At 38.7% G+C, this 20,828-nt stretch overlaps 1 protein-coding gene across 15 annotated transcripts in view; it reads right to left on the bottom strand.

Moving 5' to 3' along the window:
• Nucleotides 1–20,828, bottom strand: part of KMT2C (lysine methyltransferase 2C) — a 174,200-nt gene that overhangs the window by 41,300 nt on the left and 112,072 nt on the right. For 11 of the 15 annotated variants that reach the window (XM_034401683.3, XM_034401682.3, XM_034401689.3 and 8 more), the window contains 12 exons: nt 15,964–16,092; nt 13,744–13,863; nt 12,507–12,637; nt 11,102–11,288; nt 10,754–10,852; nt 9,887–9,934; nt 3,769–3,909; nt 3,575–3,607; nt 3,326–3,451; nt 1,382–1,520; nt 772–986; nt 525–598 (listed from right to left, as the gene is read on the bottom strand). In XM_034401683.3, coding sequence (XP_034257574.2) covers nt 525–598; nt 772–986; nt 1,382–1,520; nt 3,326–3,451; nt 3,575–3,607; nt 3,769–3,909; nt 9,887–9,934; nt 10,754–10,852; nt 11,102–11,288; nt 12,507–12,637; nt 13,744–13,863; nt 15,964–16,092 — 1,442 coding nt within the window. The remainder of the gene's footprint in view (nt 1–524; nt 599–771; nt 987–1,381; nt 1,521–3,325; nt 3,452–3,574; nt 3,608–3,768; nt 3,910–9,886; nt 9,935–10,753; nt 10,853–11,101; nt 11,289–12,506; nt 12,638–13,743; nt 13,864–15,963; nt 16,093–20,828) is intronic. The other 4 variants (XM_087893077.1, XM_034401686.3, XM_087893081.1 and 1 more) reach the window with 2 other exon arrangements.

Here is a 20,828-nt window from a genome sequence, read left to right as displayed (position 1 = left end):
TTGGCAGTTCCAAATTTTGAAACATGCAATGGAGAGTGAGATCTAATAAAAAGGGTCTTCAAGGATTCAGGCACTTATGTGTTTCTTGTTCTGTCTCTTGGGCAATCAAGGGTCCCAGGAAGTATGGGTTATTTATGTAACAATTCTTATTGTTGTTAGTCATACACCCCTTTAAAGAAATCTAGACAGACACATAAAGAAAGCCTTTCTCTCAGTCTGATCTAGTTAGACCTTGAATGGGAGTGGATAAGAAAGAAAGAAAAGGCTAAACAAAAAGGAAAAAAAATCCATAAAATAAACTTAAATTCAGTGAATTATCATGGATCCTTGTGTAATCCACAGAGAAGTCTGGAAAAATGCCTGTTGAACAAGCTGATTTTGCTAGATTTTATGTTTTTAAAACGTACTCTGCCGAAACAATGTGCTTTTTAGCAATTCACAGTTTAAAATAATTTCTAGACTAATTAACAGCAGTTATAGGTAAATAGAAAATGTGTTTTCATCAAACTGAAAAGGTTCATTACCACATATGGAGCTCTTTCTTGAGAGCTTGCCTTTCTCCATAGCTTGGCAATCTGCTTGACTCTGGTAGTCCAGTCTGAGAACATGGAGAAGAGAAAGGAGACAGATTCATTAATTGGTATAGAGGTATTACTGATACATTATGGAATATTATCCAATTCATAGAATATGTTAAAAAAATTAGAATACCCTGAAACAAAGCGGACACCCAACAGCCCTGCAAAAATTAAGTTTAACTTGATAATGTACCTGGAAACTCTTCTTTTAGGTTTGGAAAATTTATATTTGTGTATAAAACAGGTGCTACTGTTGCCATTTCACCAAGTGCTTCCTCTTTTTCCCATTTCAGAGTGCTCCTCTGTGCATTAGACATGGTATCATTTTCTCCTTCCAAAGGTGTTGCAGTTGCAACCCAAGGATTGGTAGGATCATTAATCACTGCATTAAATACTGTGTTTTTATCTCTAAAATCACAACACAAAAACAAAGCATAGATATCAATTTTTGCATACAGAACTACAATGTCCCAAACCTTACATTTTAAAATTGCTAATAGTACTGGCACTCCTATGTTCTGGTGTCAGTGAGAAATTAGGGAGGCCAATCTTTTAACTTAATTCCATGTTAATTTAATTTAAAGATCATAGTTTTACCCTGTCATTATTATTTTTATAAATAGTTCAGGGCAGTGAACATATATAATGCCCCTTCATCCTCCTGTGGTATTTTCCTCATAATACCCACCATGTGAAGTAGGTTGGGTTGAGAGAGGGACTAGCCCGAAGTCACCAAGGTGGTTTTCATGCGTAAGGCTGTACCAGATTTTTTAAAAAATATTCAATCTTTTAAATTTACTAACCTGGTATCGGTATAGGATGGCTGTGTTATAGTAGTGAAAGTTCCTAATCCACCTCCAGGCACTAAGGGTGTATGAGGGAGATGGGGAGTTTGTCCAATCAGGCCATTCATAAGTGGAATTCTTGAAAATGCATTCTCCCCTTGAAAGAATGAAGTGGAAAAATAAAATTAGTAACAACCAGTTCAAGACGAATGTGTTGCTAGCAGGAGCATACAACTTAAGATATAACTACAACATTTAGCTACCTTCATGTTTTAGAATGTTTCACATCCATTAGGCTAATAAATCTCTGGTTCATGGTTTCATAGAATTAGACTAAAGCTTTTGAAGAAACTATTATCTAAAACCACAGTATCAAATACACAGTTTCAATTATATTGTGAACAGTTTACAAAGATATATTCAGGGCCTATCAGTGGTGGGTTGCTCCCGGTTCGCACTGATTCACAAGAACTGGTAGTAAAAATTTGTAGTAGTTCGGAGAACTGGTAATAACATTGGCTGGCCACGCCCCCAAACCGGTCCCCGGCCCGGTTGCTGCTCGCTTACCCCACCCACCTCATCAGAGGCTTCTTTTTTTTTTACTTTTAAAAACATTTTTTCTACAACCTCTTTGGCCGAAAAAATGGTTTTAAAAGTAAAAAAAAAACAAAACCCTCTGATGATCATGCGGCTCAGCTGGGATCATCAGAGGCTTTTAAAAGCATTTTCCTCTTTGGCTGAAGAGGTTGTAGAAAACAAAATGCCTTTAAAAGCCTCTGGCAATCCCAGCTGAGTTGCCTGATTGTCAGAGGCTTCTAAAAGCATTTTTTTCTGCAACCTCTTAAGGTTGTAGAAAAAATGCTTTTAAAAGTAAACAACAAAAAAAGTTGGCCACACCTACCCAGTCACGTTACCCCCCACCAAGCCACGCCCACAAAATAAGCCACGCCCACAGAACTGGTAGTAAAAAATTTTAGAACCCATCCCTAGGGCCTATGTTAACTAATATTATCTTTAATAAAACACTATTTTGTATCTATAGTATATGAAGGGAAAGTGTAAAAGAACAGGTGTGAGATTTGATTTACATGCATGTTTCAAGTAATTTCAATAATGTAATGAAAAAACAAATGCAAAAACAAATTAAAAGTCCTTACATTCCCTCCTCAAAAGAGGTCAGAATCTCTTTTATGAATTATAGTGAGCAGTTAAGGTACATTAAAAATCCTTTTAAAAAAAAAACCTTTCCCCATATAAGTTTCTCTCTATTTAAGACCACAATAGGGATGGGAATCTTTGTTATTAAGCAAGGCAATCTTCGAGTTATGCTCTATTTTACAACTTTTGCCATGGTCGTTAAGCAAATCACTATGGTCATTAAGTGGTGGTTAAATGAATTTGGCTTCCTTCATTGACTTTGCTTCTAGAAAGCCAGCTGGCAAGGCTGCAAAGTGATCACATGACCCCAAGGCAGTGCCACTGCCAGAAATCTATGCTAAATGCCCAAATTTTGATCACGTAACTACAAGGACATTGTGACTGCTGCAAGTGTGAGGACTGGCACTCAGTCACTTTTTGTGGTGAAACTACAGGCTGAAGGAGAAGGGGGAGTAAAAACAACTTCCAGCTTGCAGTTGTTTCATTCTTCAGGGAAGGAAATGTCTGAGGTCAAGTCCTTAGGTCTAGATCTGCTGTTTCCAAAGAAACAGCAAGAATTTCTTGTAATATAGGTGGTTAGCAATAAAGTATCTGCTTGAGCCTGTTCACGGAGTTGTTCTAGTTACTGGCACCTGACATTTTTTTTCAGCATCATTGTAACTTCAAATGGCCACTAAATGAATATTTTTTAAAGTTGAGAACTACACCTATGACTATGTACAAGGCACTAACTATTCTTGAACTGCTCTCAATTGCCATATTGTTTATTTAGGGTGAAATACTTTAAATTGTTAAAAAGCAAACCTTGATTGTGCAAGTGCATTATTTGTGGTGGAGGTGGTGGTGGAGGCTGTGGCAAAGGAACTGACTGAGTGGCTGCCGGACTCAGTACAGCAGTAAACAAGTCTTCCACATCCTTTCCTCCCAGTTCTATAAAATACAAGGGGATGTTAGAGCAGTAGTAGACAGATAAAGGTGTGGTGCATATATGTATATAATATGAATGTGTATGAAATAAACTTCACAGAAAGATATTAAAAATAGGCCACATACCTGGAATCTTATATAATTTACCAAGAATTGCACCTGCACAAAGTAAAAGCAATGAATATTACCAATCACCATTCACTGCATTTAGATAATTGCAACACATTAATTTCAAGAACTACTAGTATAAAGTTGAACATATGTGGTAATATGTCAAAACAAGCTGGCTTGGAAGACAAGGACGCAATATAACCATTTACCATCTGTGACCATCTTGTCCAATTCTGGGCTCAAAATCCCATCTAACTGTTCTTCACTCAGTGGCCGGGTACTCTGGGTGACGTTATGCAGAGGCAGCGAGGCAGAGGGATCATCAGAGATAGGCCCAATGTCTAGTCCAGCTGAAGGAAAGAAAAGTACAATTTCGAATAACATTAATTGGCTTAAATGGTAAGAAAAAATCCTATAGTGCCTACAACTAAATATAATAAACAGTATTCATTTTCATTTGAGCAGTTTAAGAAGTCAACATTTTCATTTTAGAAAATAGTTTGAACAGGGTTGCCAGGTCTGCTTCCAAAAAATAGCGGACAAGCGGGGGGGGGGGGGGTGTTAAGTAGTAAAAAAATAAAAAAAAAATTTACAATTAAATTATATATTTTCTTACAAACATTTTAACACGTATTAAAATAACCACTTCAAAACTTTACTTAAAATTCAAAACATCAAATATATTATAATAATATGTAAAATATTAAATTACATTTTACTTTGCTGTCGTGTGTATTTTTTATTTGATCAATTCTTTGTGTTTAAGGAATAATTCTTTAATTTCAGTACAACGTTGAGAAATATTAAAAAATATACAATCATAAAGCTTTTGAATTAAAAAAAATGTCCACTATTTTGTGAAAAAAAATAGTGAACATAATGTGAAAAAAGTGGACTGTCCGCTCAAATAGTGGACACCTGGCAACCTTAATTTTGAATATTATGAACAGGAAAAGCATCCATACCAGTACCAAAAACAAACCCAATTATATATTGTGGGATTTTTTTTTATTAGTGAAATACTTAAGATTGCAATTACAAACTTTCAGCTTTTCAAATAATGACATATTACCAACCTCTGTCCCCACATCTGTTTCATAACCATTGTGTCCAATGAATAACATCTGAAACATAACTATTTTTGCAAATGTTCAGTTAGCCCAATAAAAGCATCATATCTCTGTATGGATTTGAATCACAAAGCCTACATCAAAATCTTGACAACAATAAAACTACTGTAATATTTGACATATATCAAAAATAGATAAGGGTATTTTACATTTAAGGGAATGTTTTTTCAAATAAATCAGTCAACAAATGGAAACTGTGTTATGGACGCTGTGAAACTATGTCTGAAGTACCCAAAAGATTAAAAAAGCTCAGTATCTTTAAATATGATTTAGCCACAAATAGTGCATACAGTTTGATGAAGGGTGTTAGACTGCAACTATGGACCTTGTTTATAATAAAACAACAGTTTATGTTTTTGAACAGGTATGTGTAGCATTAGTTCAAATTATTTACTAGGCTGAGGAATGAATGTTTCCACTACCACTAGGAAGATTATAAATGGTTTACCTCTTTTCCAATTTACAGGTGTTTCAAAAGTCAGACAAGAGGCACTGGGAACTGTCATGATTACTGGCTTAGAAACTACATTTTGGTGAAAGAAAACTTTTTACCCTGATCCCAAGTTTGGCTTGCTACATTAATTTACTGTTCAGGGAAACCTTTTGTTCAGCTTGGCCCTTTGTCTAATAAAATTGCTAATTATTTCAAATACCAAACCAAATGCTGGCATAGACTGCTCTTGATTCTAGCTTATTGTGTATCTCATTCTGATTTTTCTCCTATTGCCAACTTGTCCTTCTTTCCCTTTGCAGACTGCTGCTTTATATTAGAATCTTCCTGGCATCGTTTATTCTGTAACTGACCTAATCCTGGTCTCTTCAAGCCTATGCGGCAACTATGTGTTTACTTTCTCCCATTTAATTGACAACCAAAGCAGGCTTCTTTCCGTCAGCATTGGCACCAAGTGGACCCTTTTTTGTTAAACTGCCGAGTCAATGCTGGCAAATTGAAATTCCGTATGGTTCACTGTTTGAAATCATTTGGCTGAATTTTATTCAGTTGTTCTGGCAGATATTTTATTGTATTTATTGTATATATTAAATTTATGTGCTGCCCATTTCACTGTTCAAGGTGACTATATGACTATTTAACCAATTGCTTCAAACCATTTTGATTGTTTTATTAAATATATAAATTGACAATATATTCTAGCTTGTGCTTGATAGATCTGTTTTGTAACACTTTCTTGACAGACAAGTATTACAAGTAGTGATGGTGGGAAATTATTCCTCTGTGCAGAAAATTTTTATTAGTCAAGTTAATAGAATTCTGGGGTGTATGTATAAGTGTGTGTGTTTGTGTGTGTGTAGAAAGAGAGAAAACATGTATGCCAGTGTTGAAAAAGAAGTATGTGGGAAACAGAGCCTATTGTTTTTACAGAATTGTAAGAAGATATGCTAGCCTGTGAAGAAACAATATTGTATACATCATTTCTAATCTCATGAGCTAGGCTGAAGCTTGAGAATTGTATGTAGCAAGACCTCTGCTATGCTAAACACTGGTCTTAACCATAATTTACTGATATGATAGTTACTTTTTGGAGACAATCCCTAGGAACTAGGACCATAAAAGGTAATTTGTAAATAAGGGCAGGGGGAGATAGAATTAGAGTAGTGGGAGATGTAATCAGGGGCGGAGATAATGTGTTCACTTTAGACACTTCGGATAAGTTGTGACAGCACGAGTACTAAGCCAAGGAGGAAAAGGTGGGAGGTAAATTTGTAATGGCAATAGAGAATATAAGGCAAACATATTGATGATTTAGGGAAGTGATGGTGAACCTTTTTGGCACCGAGTAGCCAAACTGGAACGCGGGTGCATGCATATGTGCATGCGCACCGGAGAGCTGGAAACCCTAAGGCCAGCTGGCCAGCACGTGCATGCCCGTTTTTCGGGCTGTTTTTCAAAAAATGGCCTGAAAACAGCCCAAAAATGGCCTGGAAAACAGCCTGTTTCTGGCACTCTGGCACCTGCAAAGACCAGCTGGCTAGTGCTCATGTGCATGCCGGAAACCAGAAGAGCAGCTGGCGGTGGCATGTGTGCCCACAGAGAGGGCTCTGTGTGCCACCTCTGGCACGCGTGCCACAGATTCGCCATCATGGATTTAGGGTGTGTTCACTGTACCTGACTTTGCATTGGGGCACGCTCTTTGCAAAGCAGTAAATAAAATTAGCATTGTTTTCTCTTGGAAGTTTTGCCTGGTGTTTTTTATTTCAAAACTAGACAACGAATCCCACAATAGGGGGATAGGGGGATAGGCGTACCGGCCTCCCATCGGCCGGTACGGTCTCATAGAGAGGGGCTCCTCCGGGTGCCATCGGCCAAACAATGTCGACTGGTGGCCCCTAGGGGGAGAGCCTTCTCTGTGGGGGCACCTACTATCTGGAATAAGCTCCCCCCGGAGATACGGAGCATCCCGGATCTGCGCACCTTCCACCGTGCTCTTAAGACCTTTTTATTCCACCAGGCGGGCCTGGTCTAATCTTTTCCCTCTTTTTTAATTATGCAAATTTTAATCGGTTTTTAAAATGATTGGGGTGTTTTAATCTGTCTGAGCCAAATTGTTTAATTCGATTTTACTTTGTTTTTAAATTTTGTATCTATGTATTTTTACTGTTTGGCTGTTCACCGCCCTGAGTCCTTCGGGAGTAGGGCGGTATATAAATCAAATAAAGTAAAGTAAGTAAGTAAGTAATTGCAACATTAATTAGGTAAATAGAGGTAGTCCTCAATTTACAATCAGTTGCTTAACAACCATTCAAAATTATGAGTATAATTATGAGTATAAAAGGTATTTATGACCCAAAACATTGATGAAGATTCTCAATCATCCAGGTAGAGTTGTCTGAAGGTTGTCTAAAGGTTGAATCAGTGCAATTGCACTGAATTTTATTGTTAGCTTGAGAGACGTTTTGCTGCCCATCCAGGCAGCTTCCTCAGTCAGAACAAGGCAGTTAGGCAGAGAGTCATTGGAATGTACCAATTCCTGCCACACCATTCTCAGGGGTTTATTCCCCAAAGTGTGCTGAAACATCTCCCAAACAAACAACCAAAATATCAATCCAGTTGCAATGATTCACCCTTCCGACAAACTTCGACAATTCTATCTGGATGATTGAGAATCTTCATCGATATTTTGCAATGCACTTTGGGGAAGAAAACAACCCCTGAGGTTGTTGTGGAAGGAGTTGGTACATTCCAATGACTAATTTCCTTACTCTGTCTGGACAGGCAGTGAATTGTCTCTCAAACTAACTATAAAAAAATTAGTCCAGTTGCATTGATTCAACCTGCAGATAACTTTGGACAACCTTCAGATATTTGCAACCCAATTCCAAAGTTTTGACAATCACCCACCACCTATGCTCACGTGACCACATTTTGGGTGTTCAGCAACCAGCCTGCATTTATGGTGGTGCTCTGCAATCATGTGACAGTGATTTACAACGTTTTTCTGAATACCAGCATTTATTCTTGGTTTTTCAGCAAAAATGATACATAGCAAGCCAAGAGTTTACTTAATGACTGAGCCGTTTGCTTACAGTATGTCACAGAAGTGAGTACACCCCCATCACATTTTGTAAATATTTAAGTATATCTTTTCATGTGACAACACTGAAAAAATGACACTTTTGTTGCCAGCAGTTTAGACATTAATGGCTGTGTGTTGCATTATTTGGATGGGACAGCACATTTACACGGTTATACAAGCTGTATACTCACTACTTTACATTGTAGCCAAGTGTCATTTCTTCAGTATTGTCACATGAAAAGATATACTTAAATATTTACAAAATGTGAGGGGGTGTACTCACTTCTGTGACATACTGTAGCAACCATGGATTCACTTCATGATCATTCTGATTTACTTAACAACTACCACAAATAATAATAATAATAATAATAATAATGTGAAATTGGGTCAGTCACATGATGACCTGCTGTACAACCATAACAACTTGCAAGCCTAATGGTAGGTTCCATTATGGTTGTAAGTCAAGGACTACCGTATTTTTCAGACTATAAAACGCACCTGGTGTAAAAGACGCACCAAGATTTCAAAGAAGCAAGTAAGAAAAAATAAGTTTTTGCCCTCCCCGGCCCCCAGGAGCACTCTGCAGGCCTCCCAAATCCTTTGCGTGCCCCGTTTTTCATCCATTTTTGCGAAGTGCTTCTGGGGTTTTTGCCTGTGAAAAACAGGCAAAAAACGGGGGCATTTTTGCCCTCCCCAGCCCCCAAGAGCACTCTGCAAGCCTCCCAAACCCTCTGTGCACCCCATTTTTGCAAAAAACAGACTCATTTTTTGCAAAAATGGGATGAGCAGGGCGGGGCTTTGGGAGGCCAAGAATGGTTGTATTTGGTGTATAAGACACACCAACATTTCCACCCGCTTTTTTTTGGGAGGGGGGGAGGAAGTACGTTTCTTATACTCTGTAAAATACGGTATTTATATCCACTTAACTCTGGGCTCCAGGAAGGGAAAGGGGGTGAGAAAGAAACTCAAGTTAAATCTGACATTATTGTCCTTATATAATTGGGAGCAGAGGGAAACAGGTTTTCAAAATTCCAATATAACCTGTAACAATGAAATGTTTTTGTAGTTTATGCAGCACATGTTTTCCTGACCTGGCCTATCTCAAAGGGACTGGCTTTTTATGTCTAAAAACAGAACACTTACCAGAAATGAAAATACTGCGGAATTTTAGAGCTCTTATAATACATTTAATTATTTTTTTTTTGAAAATAACTCTTTTCTAAAAATACGAACCTTAGGCGTTATGTCTGGCATTCTTACTTATATTTGCAATAACATTCCAAAGCTGAATTAAAAACCAGAAGGTTCCCCCCCATGCTTTTATATTCATTGGTGTAAATAAAAAGTCCACTACTCTGAACAGAGACATGAAATGCTTTAAGTAAGTTTAAGAGAAATGTATTACTTGATATTGTGAAATGCACACATAGACAATTCTGTAGTTATTCACAATATTCTTTAAATTAAAAAAACAAGTTCTTCTAAGTACACTAAAAATACAGGCATGTTACACTGCGCAAGACTCTGCACGAAGGTAGTGAAAAATGAAAGAAAGTGAGGCAACAGAAGAGTTATTACACTATGCATTAAAAAAATCAGCTAAAACCATTAGGAAACAGAACTACTTCTAAACACTGATCATCCACTGAATATTTCCTTACCAAAAGAGGAAGAGGAATTCTCAACTTGGAAAGTGCATAAATCAAGACCTACAGGATCCAAACCAGATAAAATGGATGATTATAACAAAAAAAAAAAAAAAAAAAAAGTGAAGCAAGCAAGCAAGAACAAATCAAACGTATATATAGCTGCATGCTGAAATAGTTCATGGATATGAAAAACTCTGAAAGTTATCCCCAGAGTAATAAAGGACAATTAAAAAAAAACAAAGGACAGATGTATTAAGCAAAGCAAGGGATAACAGCTTTGACTAGTAGAAGCATATGTAAAAATTATGCCTATTTACAAATACATGTATAGGTAGTCCTGAACTTACAACCCTTTGTTTAATGACTGTTTGAAGTTACAATGTCACTAAAAAAAGGGACTTATGACTGATCCTCACACTTACAACTGTTGCAGCAGCTTCATGATCACATGATTAAAATCTGGAGGCTTGGCAATCAGCATGTATTTAGATCAGTTGTAGCATCCTGAGATCATATGATCCCCATCTGCAATTTCTCAGCCAGCTTCTAACAAGCAAATCATTGGGGGAAGCTGAATTTGCTCAATTACAATGTGATTTGCTTAACAATTGTGGCATAAAAGGTTGTAAAATCGGGCACAACTCACTTAACAATCGCCTTACATAGCAATGAAAATTCTGGTCCCAATTGCTGTCCTAAGACTACTCATATATATTGAGGGGCTCACAAGACAGAAATATGAACGTTCAAAAGGAAAATGATTTGCCTTTTGCCATCTGAGAGACCGTAATATGAATAAAAAAGAGCCCTGAGTGAATGTTTCAAGTGTAAGTAACCAGCAATCAAGAACATCATAAAGAACAATTTTTCCAATCGTACCTGAATGATCCCCAGGTTTCACTAAATCATCTGAGAGAATTCCAAGGATGTCATCCTCAGTGTTCAGCACAAGGGCAGCTAATGGGTCATCCAGAGTACCTTTAGAAAACAGACAGCTCAGACTCAAACATAATAAAGATGCCATCAGGAATGGCAACATTCAAAACTTAGTAAACAAATATTTCAACTACCCAGGGTAGTAGATCATCTCTATCTCTGAACGAAGGAACTCCAAAGAGTAACTACAACATTAAACAGGTAACTTTTACTAAAAGGCTCTTCTAATAAGGCCTCTTCTGATCCGTGCCCATGCACACCCCATGCAAAAATATCTTCAGATTTATGTACCTTGTGCACCAGATTTTGAGGGAGTGGAAGTGGAAGTTGAACTCAAAAGTGGATCTGAAGATGGGTCTAAGAAATTGGTGTTCAGATTTGCTTTGCAGGAAATGCTGAGGCTTTTATCACATAAATTATCCAAACGTGGCTTGCTTTGCCTACTAGTATCTAAAAGTTCTTTTCCAAAGAAAGCTTCCTAGAATTAAAACAAGCAACAAACAAACAAAAACAAGCATTTAATTAAAATGTCTTTATAAGCCACAGGATTCCTATATTTGAATCTGAATCTAAATTGAAACCGATTCAAATACTTATTGGTTAATGTTATAGTTAACTAGCTGGATACCCGTGCCTCGCTACAAAGCCATGTAATCGGGCTTGATAAATTGACACTTACAGCTTGAAAATTAATGAGTAGTTACGATCAGCCTCTCCTCTCCCCTTCTCACCCTCAGCCTTGCCTCATAGAACCCTATCCTATCCTATCTCCTTCTCTTCCTCAGCCTTGCCGCACAGAGCCTCTCCTATCCTATCCCCTTCTCTCCCTCAGGCTTGCCCCATAGAAGCCTCCCCTATCCTATTCCCTGGTTGCTGTTGTGAAAGTAAAACTGAAAGTGAAACTCCTCTCCTCTGCTTGTGTTTTGCATTTGGAACATATTTCTTTTCAGGTGGGGAGGGGGAGTAGAACAGCATAAGAGCGTGTTAATCATAACATAGGAAATACTAATGCTCTGATGGTCATTTCGAAAAATCCTTTCTTAGTAAGCACCTAGAAGCCAAGAGAAACACATGTGGCAAATTCCAACTTTGTAGGCTTTACGGTTCTGGAGATTTCATGATTATGGAGTGAGTGGTTTTCACTTTTATATATATAAATAAATATATAGCTAACAGCTCTTGTTATAAAACACACTCATATTTAACTCAATTATGATTCTTTATGTAAAATTGCTGCTGTTGTTCACTTTTGATTTAAAAGCATTCAAAATATTCAATCAGACAGGTTCCTCTATGAAGTTCCTACTATTCATTTATCATAAAATCCAAGCAATTAATTTTACTATATAAGTAAAATTTAAATAACCTTATTGCCTTTTGGCTAATTCAGTAACATGAACAAAAGTGTGTTCATTCTAAAAACAGAAATTCTTTCAGCTAATTAGACTATAAATAACTATTTATATTATATTACTATGTCTATATTAATGCATTCAAAACATTATAATGTATTAATGTTAATATATTAAAATATTTTACTTTTCAGAAATACAATAAAATATTCATAGAACTAGGAAATTAACACTAATGTTAATGGATTACAAATTATAAAGCAATTTCTTAAATTACAAATAGATTATTTACTACATGCAAATAATGATCTTAGGGAAAATATTTTGCATAGCTATGAGAGTACCTGCAAATATGCTGGGAAAATTTCCTCAAGCTTATTTTTCTTTTTCCTATAACGTTTTTTCATTTTTTCCATATTTTCAGAAACAGACATAGTTTCATCAACAAGTGTATCAGGCAGTTGTTCACTCCAACCTAGAAATATCAAACAGGTACAATGTTACAACCCTATTTCATTCTAGACTACATCTGAAGTACAGAAAGAGGGTATTGATTAGTTCTTTTCCCAATTTAAAAACAGCAAATGTTGAAATTGAAAATCTGATAAAAGTGATGTAAAGATAACATGTGGCATTGGTATACAAGACTACTTGGCACCACATTCTAAAGAAACTGTCACCTGCAATCTCCATGGAAGGACCTATTCTCTATGCCATGGCTTTCAGACTGTCAGTTCAAAAGGAGCAGAGCTTTTTAGAAAGATACTTAACATACAATACTAAAGTATTTTAGGTATTATATTATAGATATTTTAGGTGCATAATACCTATTATATAGGTATTATATTGTTTTATGATGGTCTTCCTTTGCCATTAGCTCTCTTTAGAATTTCAGCCGTTAGTGTAATGGCTAAGGGATCAAGCTAAACCTGGAAGACTGCAAATTCTAGTCTTGCCTTAGTTACAAAGCCAGCTGGGTGGCCTTGGGCCAGTCACTTTCCCTCAGTCCTAGGAAGGAGGCAATGGCAAACCATTTCCGAAAAATCTTATCAAGAAAACTGAAGGAAGCTATCCAGGCAGTCACCAAGATTCTAAATTACTTGAATATTTCTCTAATATTTGTTTCTAGTGGATTACTCTTATTCTGCTTTTCCTGGGCTCATCATCTATTTTTACATTAATGAAAACAATTTGCGTTTCAATTCACATTTCAATAAGCTTTACTAAATTATGCATCTCTTCATAATACACCAGCTTTGCATAAATGAACTGCCACAAGGATGCTTTTTTACTAGAAAGGTTGTTTCTAGTAAGAATGGTTAACAAAGTTGTAGAACTATACATTTATGTTCAAAGTAAATCTGGCAGAATTTAATTCAAAATGAAAAATGGTCTCAAATTATAATACATGAATCTATATAAGAATGCAATCATGTAATATCTTCAGGAATGACAATGAATTAAGCTTTTGGGGAAAAAAAACCGAGGTTAAAAAAAGATAACTAATTAAAATATAATTATCCTATATTACAGGACATGGCACTGACACAGAACTATGAGAATAAATTGCTAGATGCCTACTTTCATCTCTGCTGAATATTTGCTCAGATACAGAACCAGAAGAATCTTTTCTAGAGAGAGATCTTTTCATTTTTCCTTGTCCTGTACGACTCCGCTGCCGTACCATGAATCCACCAATGCCTATAAAAATTATGTTCACAGTATTTATTAAGCAAATTTAGATAGCCACCCAACTCACACAGGTGACTGTGTTTTTTAGATTATTAAGTTATAATTAAGTTATTTAAATAAAGAGAAACATCTTTATTGTAGTCACTTTTGTAGTGCAGACATTTTGTAGTCACTTCTATATAATACATAATGTCATTCAAATATAATAATAAGCTACTAAAGGCAATTCTAGATATCAAATATATTTAATTTTTGTAGTTACTTTATTTCCACACACAAACACACACCTCCTTTCCTCTTACCAGCACCACAACACCCAGCTATCTCTCAGCACAACTTTTATAGCGTATCCTGCTGTGCTGGCTGGGGAGAAGCTTAAAGAGGCAGGACAACAGCAGCACAGGTGCTGGCCCTTTTCTAGGCAGCCTGCCCTTCTAAGACATACTAAGAACTATTTCCCAGGTCAAGATAATAATAATAATAATAATAATAATAATAATAATAATAATAATAATAATAATAATAATAATAATAATAATAATAATAATAATAATAATTTTATTTCTATACCGCCCTTCTCCCGAAGGACTCAGGGCGGTGTACAGCCTATTTAAAAACACAAGACAAAACAACGATTTAAAATTTAAAATGATTAAATAAATTTGGCTCAATTTAAAACCCCAGAAATTTAAAATATCCCAATTTAAAATTATTATGTTGATAGGCCAGCCTGGCGGAACAACAGGGTCTTCAGTGCGCAGCGAAACACCCGGAGGTCGGAGCTCTTACGTATTTCCGGGGGCAGTTCATTCCACAGGGCTGGGGCTCCCACAGAGAAGGCCCTCCCCCTGGGTGTCGCCAGCCGACATAACTTGGCCGATGGCACTCTGAGGAGACCCTCTCTGTGGGAGCGGACTGGCCGGTGGGAGGCTATTGGTGGCAGAAGACGGTCTCGAAGGTACCCGGGTAATAAAAGATAATAGATAAAGATAATAGGGAATCAACAAAAATTGAGTATCTATAATTTCTGCTTGATGATATAGCTCCCGTCTATAAGAATTCAATATGATGCATAAGAAATCCAACAGTTGCCCATATTAATCCAACGATGACTTGTTTATCAATAGAAATATCAGTTGAAAAAACCCTCACTTCTCTCTTGAACATTAAAATTTGTGATGGTCAAACTGTGCTAAGTTTATATCTCTTTTGCATGGAAGCTATGAGGATTTTTTATTATTATTATTATTATTATTATTATTATTATTATTATTATTATTATTATTATTATTATTATTATTATTATTTATAAAGAAAAGTTACCCTGTTGTTTGTTAACTTTGGCATATACATCTTGATAATCAGGCAGTACAGGTAGTTCTTGACTGACGACTACAACTGAGCCCAAAATTTCCATACTAAGCCAGGCAATAGTCAAGTGAGTTGTGCCTCATTTTATGACTTTTTTTGCTACAGTTGTTAAGTGAATCTGACTTCCCCCATTGACTCTTCTTGTCAGAAGCCAAGTAGGTGATCACATCACCCTGGGACCCTGGATAGGTCCCATGGCCATGATGGTTTCATGACCATGGGGCCTGTTGCCAAGGGCCTGAAGTTTGATCCTGTGGATCAGCATGAGGATGTTGCAACAATCGTTAAGTGTGAAAGCTGGTCATAAATCCTTTTTTCAGTGCTGTTGCAACTTTGAACGATCGCTAAACAAATGGTTGTAAGTCAAGGACTACCTGTATTTGAAAATGAAAACCACTGTATGAAACTGCAGAATACAACAGATCGGGTAATTCTCAACAACACTTAACTAACCTCATTTCTAAATAAAATATTATGTATGCGTATGTAGTTGGGCCAAATTTATGTATGCCAAATTTATGTATTATGTATGCGTATGTATGGGCCAAATTTAATTATTTTAAATCTATTTTTAATCGTATTTATGTATAAATGTTTTTATTTTGGCTGTTCACCGCCCTGAGTCCGAAAGGAGAAGGGCGGTATAGAAATTCGAATAATAAAAAAATAAATAAAATAAATAATAGTTAATAAATATAAGCCTAATAAACATGAAAACATCTGGAGTATGTACTCTACCAGGTCTATATGGCTTTCTCTTTCTTTTTTTGATCCCTTCAGTTGCTTCCATTCCCTTAGGATCATCATCTATAGGTTCTCGTTCAGGACTTGTATCTGATTTTCCTTCACAATCCATAAGGTCTCCTTCTGAATTAAAACAAGTTAAAAAGTGGGGGAGAAAAAGATTGGAGTTATTTATACACCTTTACTTAATTGCTCATATAAAAGACTCTTCAGTTACCAAAGAACCTTTTGAAAATAATCATAACAAAATCCCATTAAAATTGAATATTAACCATATCACAGGGACATAAATAAAAAAGTTTTATTCTATATTCCATTTCTATTTGTGAGACATCATGGTGTAGCGGTTAAGATAATGGACTGGGACCTGGGAAACTCAGGATTAAGTCCACTTTTAGTTATAGAAGCTTGCTAAGTTATTTAAGGCCAGTAACTTTCTCTCAGCAAGTCCTACCTCACAGGATTGTCATTGTAGGGAGAAATAGGAGAGGGAACAATGTCACCTTGAGTTCCTGTACGAAGGTTGGCATATATAAATATTACCACCCCATTACATCCCAGAAAGCCTTCAGAGATCATAACGGATTAAATTAAAGCAAGCTTAATTCAAGGCCAAACGCATGTTCAAGTTAATTAAGACTTTAAAATCCCAAAATAGTGCTGTTAATTGGCCCAGGATAATAACTAAAACAGCTTTTTATGTATTTGCTTGGCTTTTTCTCAAATACATATACCAGATTTTAATTTTGCTGCTTCATCTAAACCCAGTGAAATTTCCATCCAGTATTTAAAGACAGCTCCATATAAAACGTGCTCCAATAAAGTATGGAAACTTGTTTGTTAAAGATAACTGAAGCCAACTTCCTGAAGAAGCTTTGAAATGAACTTAGCTGAGGCAACTGATAAACAGAGGCTGTTAAGAAACAACTGGGCATTGTAATATAATGGTATTATAGGTATCAATAGGCATTTAAAGTATTTAGGCATTAGATCAATGAATGAAAACTATATTAATGACTCTATAGCCCTGCTGCGCCAAGCTGATCTTTGCCTCTCACACTGAGGAGGCGCAACCAAACTGGCCCTAAGCAAGGCAGATTTAATTATTTATTTAGAAAATTTATATAGTTGCCTACTTGCTCCAGCGACTGTAGGTGTCTTACAAACATTAAAAACACAATCTAAAACATTTTTTTTAAAAAAATAACCCCCTACTCACCCCCTACTGGCAATAGCACACTACTAAATAATCCATTTGATGAGCTCAACCACACTCTCGGTTCTCCAGGCCCACAGGCAAAACCTGAGGGCTTTCTGAAAGCCTGTCAGAGTGGGCCAGTCTAATTTCTGCAGGGATGATGTTCCAAAGGGAGGGAGCCACCACAGAGAAGACCCTTCTTCTGGGTCCCGCCAGATCTACCTCCTTACGGGACAGGACCCACAACTTTCCTTGTCTCCCTGCTCTAGTAGGTCAGGTGGATGTGACCGGCAAGAGACAGTCTATCAGATGCCAACTGATATGCCAAACTTTCTTCCCAAGGATACATATGCCATTGCCCATAGTGCGTTCCATTCTTACAATGCTTCACATGACTTCTGAAACTTTGCCATTGATGTCCAAATCATGTGCCCCATTCTCGTACCGCTTCAGAAAGCCTTCAGAAAGCTTCTGGAGACATCTGAAGTATAGCGAAAATGGACATTGACTTACCGGAATGTCCCTTCTCAGCATGTTGCTAGAGAATCCAAGATTGGGTTGGTGTGCGTTATCTCTCATCTATTTGCCAGAGACCAAGTGTAGATTTTTTTCTTTTTTTGTTGATCACGCCTCCTCTGCTCAGCTGAGCTTCAGTTTTCCCACTCAGTCTAGCTAAAGAGATGTGTGTAGAAGTGCTCTGGCAGTTAGATCATAGTGAATTATTCCAGTTTGGATTTCCAACCAATGTGAGGAATTGACAATTTCTATCTTTGTTTTACAGAGGAGTCTGCAGTAGAGCAGCCTTTGGCTGGTGCCTGTCTCCTCCGCTGCTGGCGGTGGCCTACTTGTGCCTGGGGACCCAGGCTTATTGCTACCGCCTCTGTAAGACATTGTGCAGCGGCCAGAGTTCTGTCCCTTATAGGACAACTCTGGATAACAGGAGGCTGATTCCCCGCTTGCATTTGCTGCCGGTGCATGTGCTGGTTCCCCCGGTCTGCCAGCACAACTGCCACCACCTCATCTCCCAATTCCAGGGTGGCTCCAGAGTCACTGCCCAGTGAGCCACGGCGAACTCCGAGGTGAGTGTGATGCTTCGCGGCACTGGGAGAGTCTTTCGCTCTCGCACCAGTTATTCAGTTTTTTTAGGCTGCGGCAGTGCCGAAAGAGTCAGGTTTCCACTCTTGCACCATTTTGCTAACGGCTCGCTTGGAAGGCACTGAGGGATCTCAGTGCTGCTTTACTGCAGACAAGCTGTGTGGGTGTTTTGCAGTTTCAATTTTTCAATTGCACACCCCTTCATTGAGCCCAGCAGCGAAGCAGCGCAGAGGGAGTTGGGCTTCCCTCTGCACCCACAGTCACACTCACACTTCGTGCAATTTCTCACAGTGCAGTTTGCTTAATAACAGCTGGAGGCTGTTATTAACAGCGGAGGCGCCAAAACTGAATTGCGCGCCTAATTGCTACGGCTGTGAGAGAACCTCATCTTGCAGCACTTCACGGCGGCATTTGGAGAGTTTAATTAGCTCTCACACCAAATATTCACCAAGCATAACAGAGTGGTGTCATAATTGTGTTTGTGAGGTTTGATCTGTACTGCAAGTATCATCAGCTTCTGCAGCCCTCTCTCGTGATCCTGTTCTGCGCTGAAGATGTCTGACTGGTCTGTAAACCTTACAGGGGCAGTGTACAAAATGGCGAATCTGTCCTCAGACACTGAACAGGATGACAGCCCTTCCAGACCTTGCAGGGCACAATCTCCTGGTTCTAAGGGCTCCAAGGCAACCACCAGGAGTAATACAGGCAAAGGCAGGGTTCTTACCCCACTGCCTTCAAAAGGGCATTCTGGCTGGGATAAAGACGCTAAGAGATGCCACAAAGCCTTAGAAAAACAGTTTACTAAGGCACAACAGAAGGCCCAGACTAAAGAGCATCAGATGGCTTCCATTGCTGAAGCAATGATTTCTGACTCTGAGAGATCGGTTAATTTACCTAAACCGATGGAGGAAGACCCACTATGTTGGTCACCAGACAGGGCTGCGGAGCAAAAACACACTTCTATCACAGGTCCCCAGGAAAATTCTTTCTATTTGCCCTGCACTATAATGCCCTGGTTGCATGTGACTCCCTCTACCAGAGGTTCGGTCCCTGAGGCAACCTTTACCCCAACAGCAGGGAGGCTCCGCTCGGAGGAGGTTCAGGGTTCCGGACTGTTCTTGGACATTCAGAATCTGATTTCTGATGCGATTTCAAAAATCACAGCAGGGCTACAACGAGGAGGCCATTACCATTCCTTGCAGGACCTTTGCAGGCCAATGGCCCAATGGTCTTTGTATCTTCCATTCGAACAAAGTCGTCCTGCGGCTGGATCCCTCCTTTCTGCCCAAGGCGAACTCCTGGTTTCATCAGGCCCAGGAGCTCATTTTGCCTGATTTGCTTAAATCCCAAACATCCATTGGAAGAAAAATGGCACACCTTGGACGTTAGGAGGGCCCTCCGCAGGTACATTAAACGAACGGCACCTTTCAGAAGATTGGAAGCTCTGTTTGTTTTGTTCCATCCATTATCAATGGGCAGGAAAGTCTTCCCCCTCCACCGTGGGTTATTGGCTGAAGGCGTGTATTGCAAAGGCATATGCACTTAAAGCCAAGCCTTTGCCAGGACAAATTTTAGCCCATTCAACTAGAAGTGCAGCAACAACAGCTGCCTGGGCTACCCAAGCCTCCGTTAGTGACATTTGCAGGGTGGCCACTTGGTCTTCGTTGACACCATTTATCCATCACTACAAGTTAGACAGTTATGCCTTGGCTGAGGCGTTCTTTGGACGACGAGTGCTGCAGAGAGTACACTCCATCCCAGAACCCCGGGATCAGGCAGCCTCCTGTCCATAGAGATCTAGCTTGCATATGTCCCATGCTTGGATTCTCCAAGCAGCACGCTGGAGAACGGACATTGACATACCTGAAAGTCCCTTCTTGGCGCGCTGCTGGAGAATCCAACCCGCCCTTTAGGCTTCCCGCCCGGGGATCCGGGGTGATTCTCTTCCGCAACAGGTTGGATACAATGGATGACTGCACCTTCATGAAAAAACTGAAGCTCAGCTGAGCAGAGGAGGCATGGTCAACAAAAAAAGAAAAAATCTACACTCAATCTCTGGCAAATAGATGAGAGATAACCCACACTTGGATTCTCCAAGCAGCGCGCTGGAGAATGGGCATGCACACTATGCACGACCAGCAGTTGGCATAGGGCCAGGCTAAGGGCATCTTGTCAGCAGTGGGAAGAAGATAACAAAGGTCAGATAGGCATGGCAGGGTCTGCAGAATTCAGGGTGGCTGTGGCTTTGCACGGTGGCTGGCCAAGGCATAGGCTTGAGGTGCCACTTCCCACTCTGGTTGATGGCATCAGAACTAAAGTAGTGGGGAAGATGGCAACTGGCTGAGACCTCTTGGACTTCTAATTCAGTCTCAGTGCTGCTGTCATGGAGTGCCACTGTGCAGGATGCCAAAAGGGTAGAGATGGAGATAGATGGGAGAAAGTTGAAGTTCCTCTGCTGTTCTGTGGATGGGCCACCAAGCATCTGAATTCTGATCACATGACTATGAAGGTGTTGCATTGCCTGTAACTTCAGAGACTGTGTGTAAACTACAAGTGATTCAGCACC

The sequence above is a fragment of the Pantherophis guttatus genome, chromosome 4, assembly GCF_059756535.1.
Source record: "Pantherophis guttatus breed Tessera chromosome 4, ASM5975653v1, whole genome shotgun sequence".
NCBI classification, from domain to species: domain Eukaryota; kingdom Metazoa; phylum Chordata; class Lepidosauria; order Squamata; family Colubridae; genus Pantherophis; species Pantherophis guttatus.
This window is presented reverse-complemented; position numbering and strand designations above follow the sequence as displayed.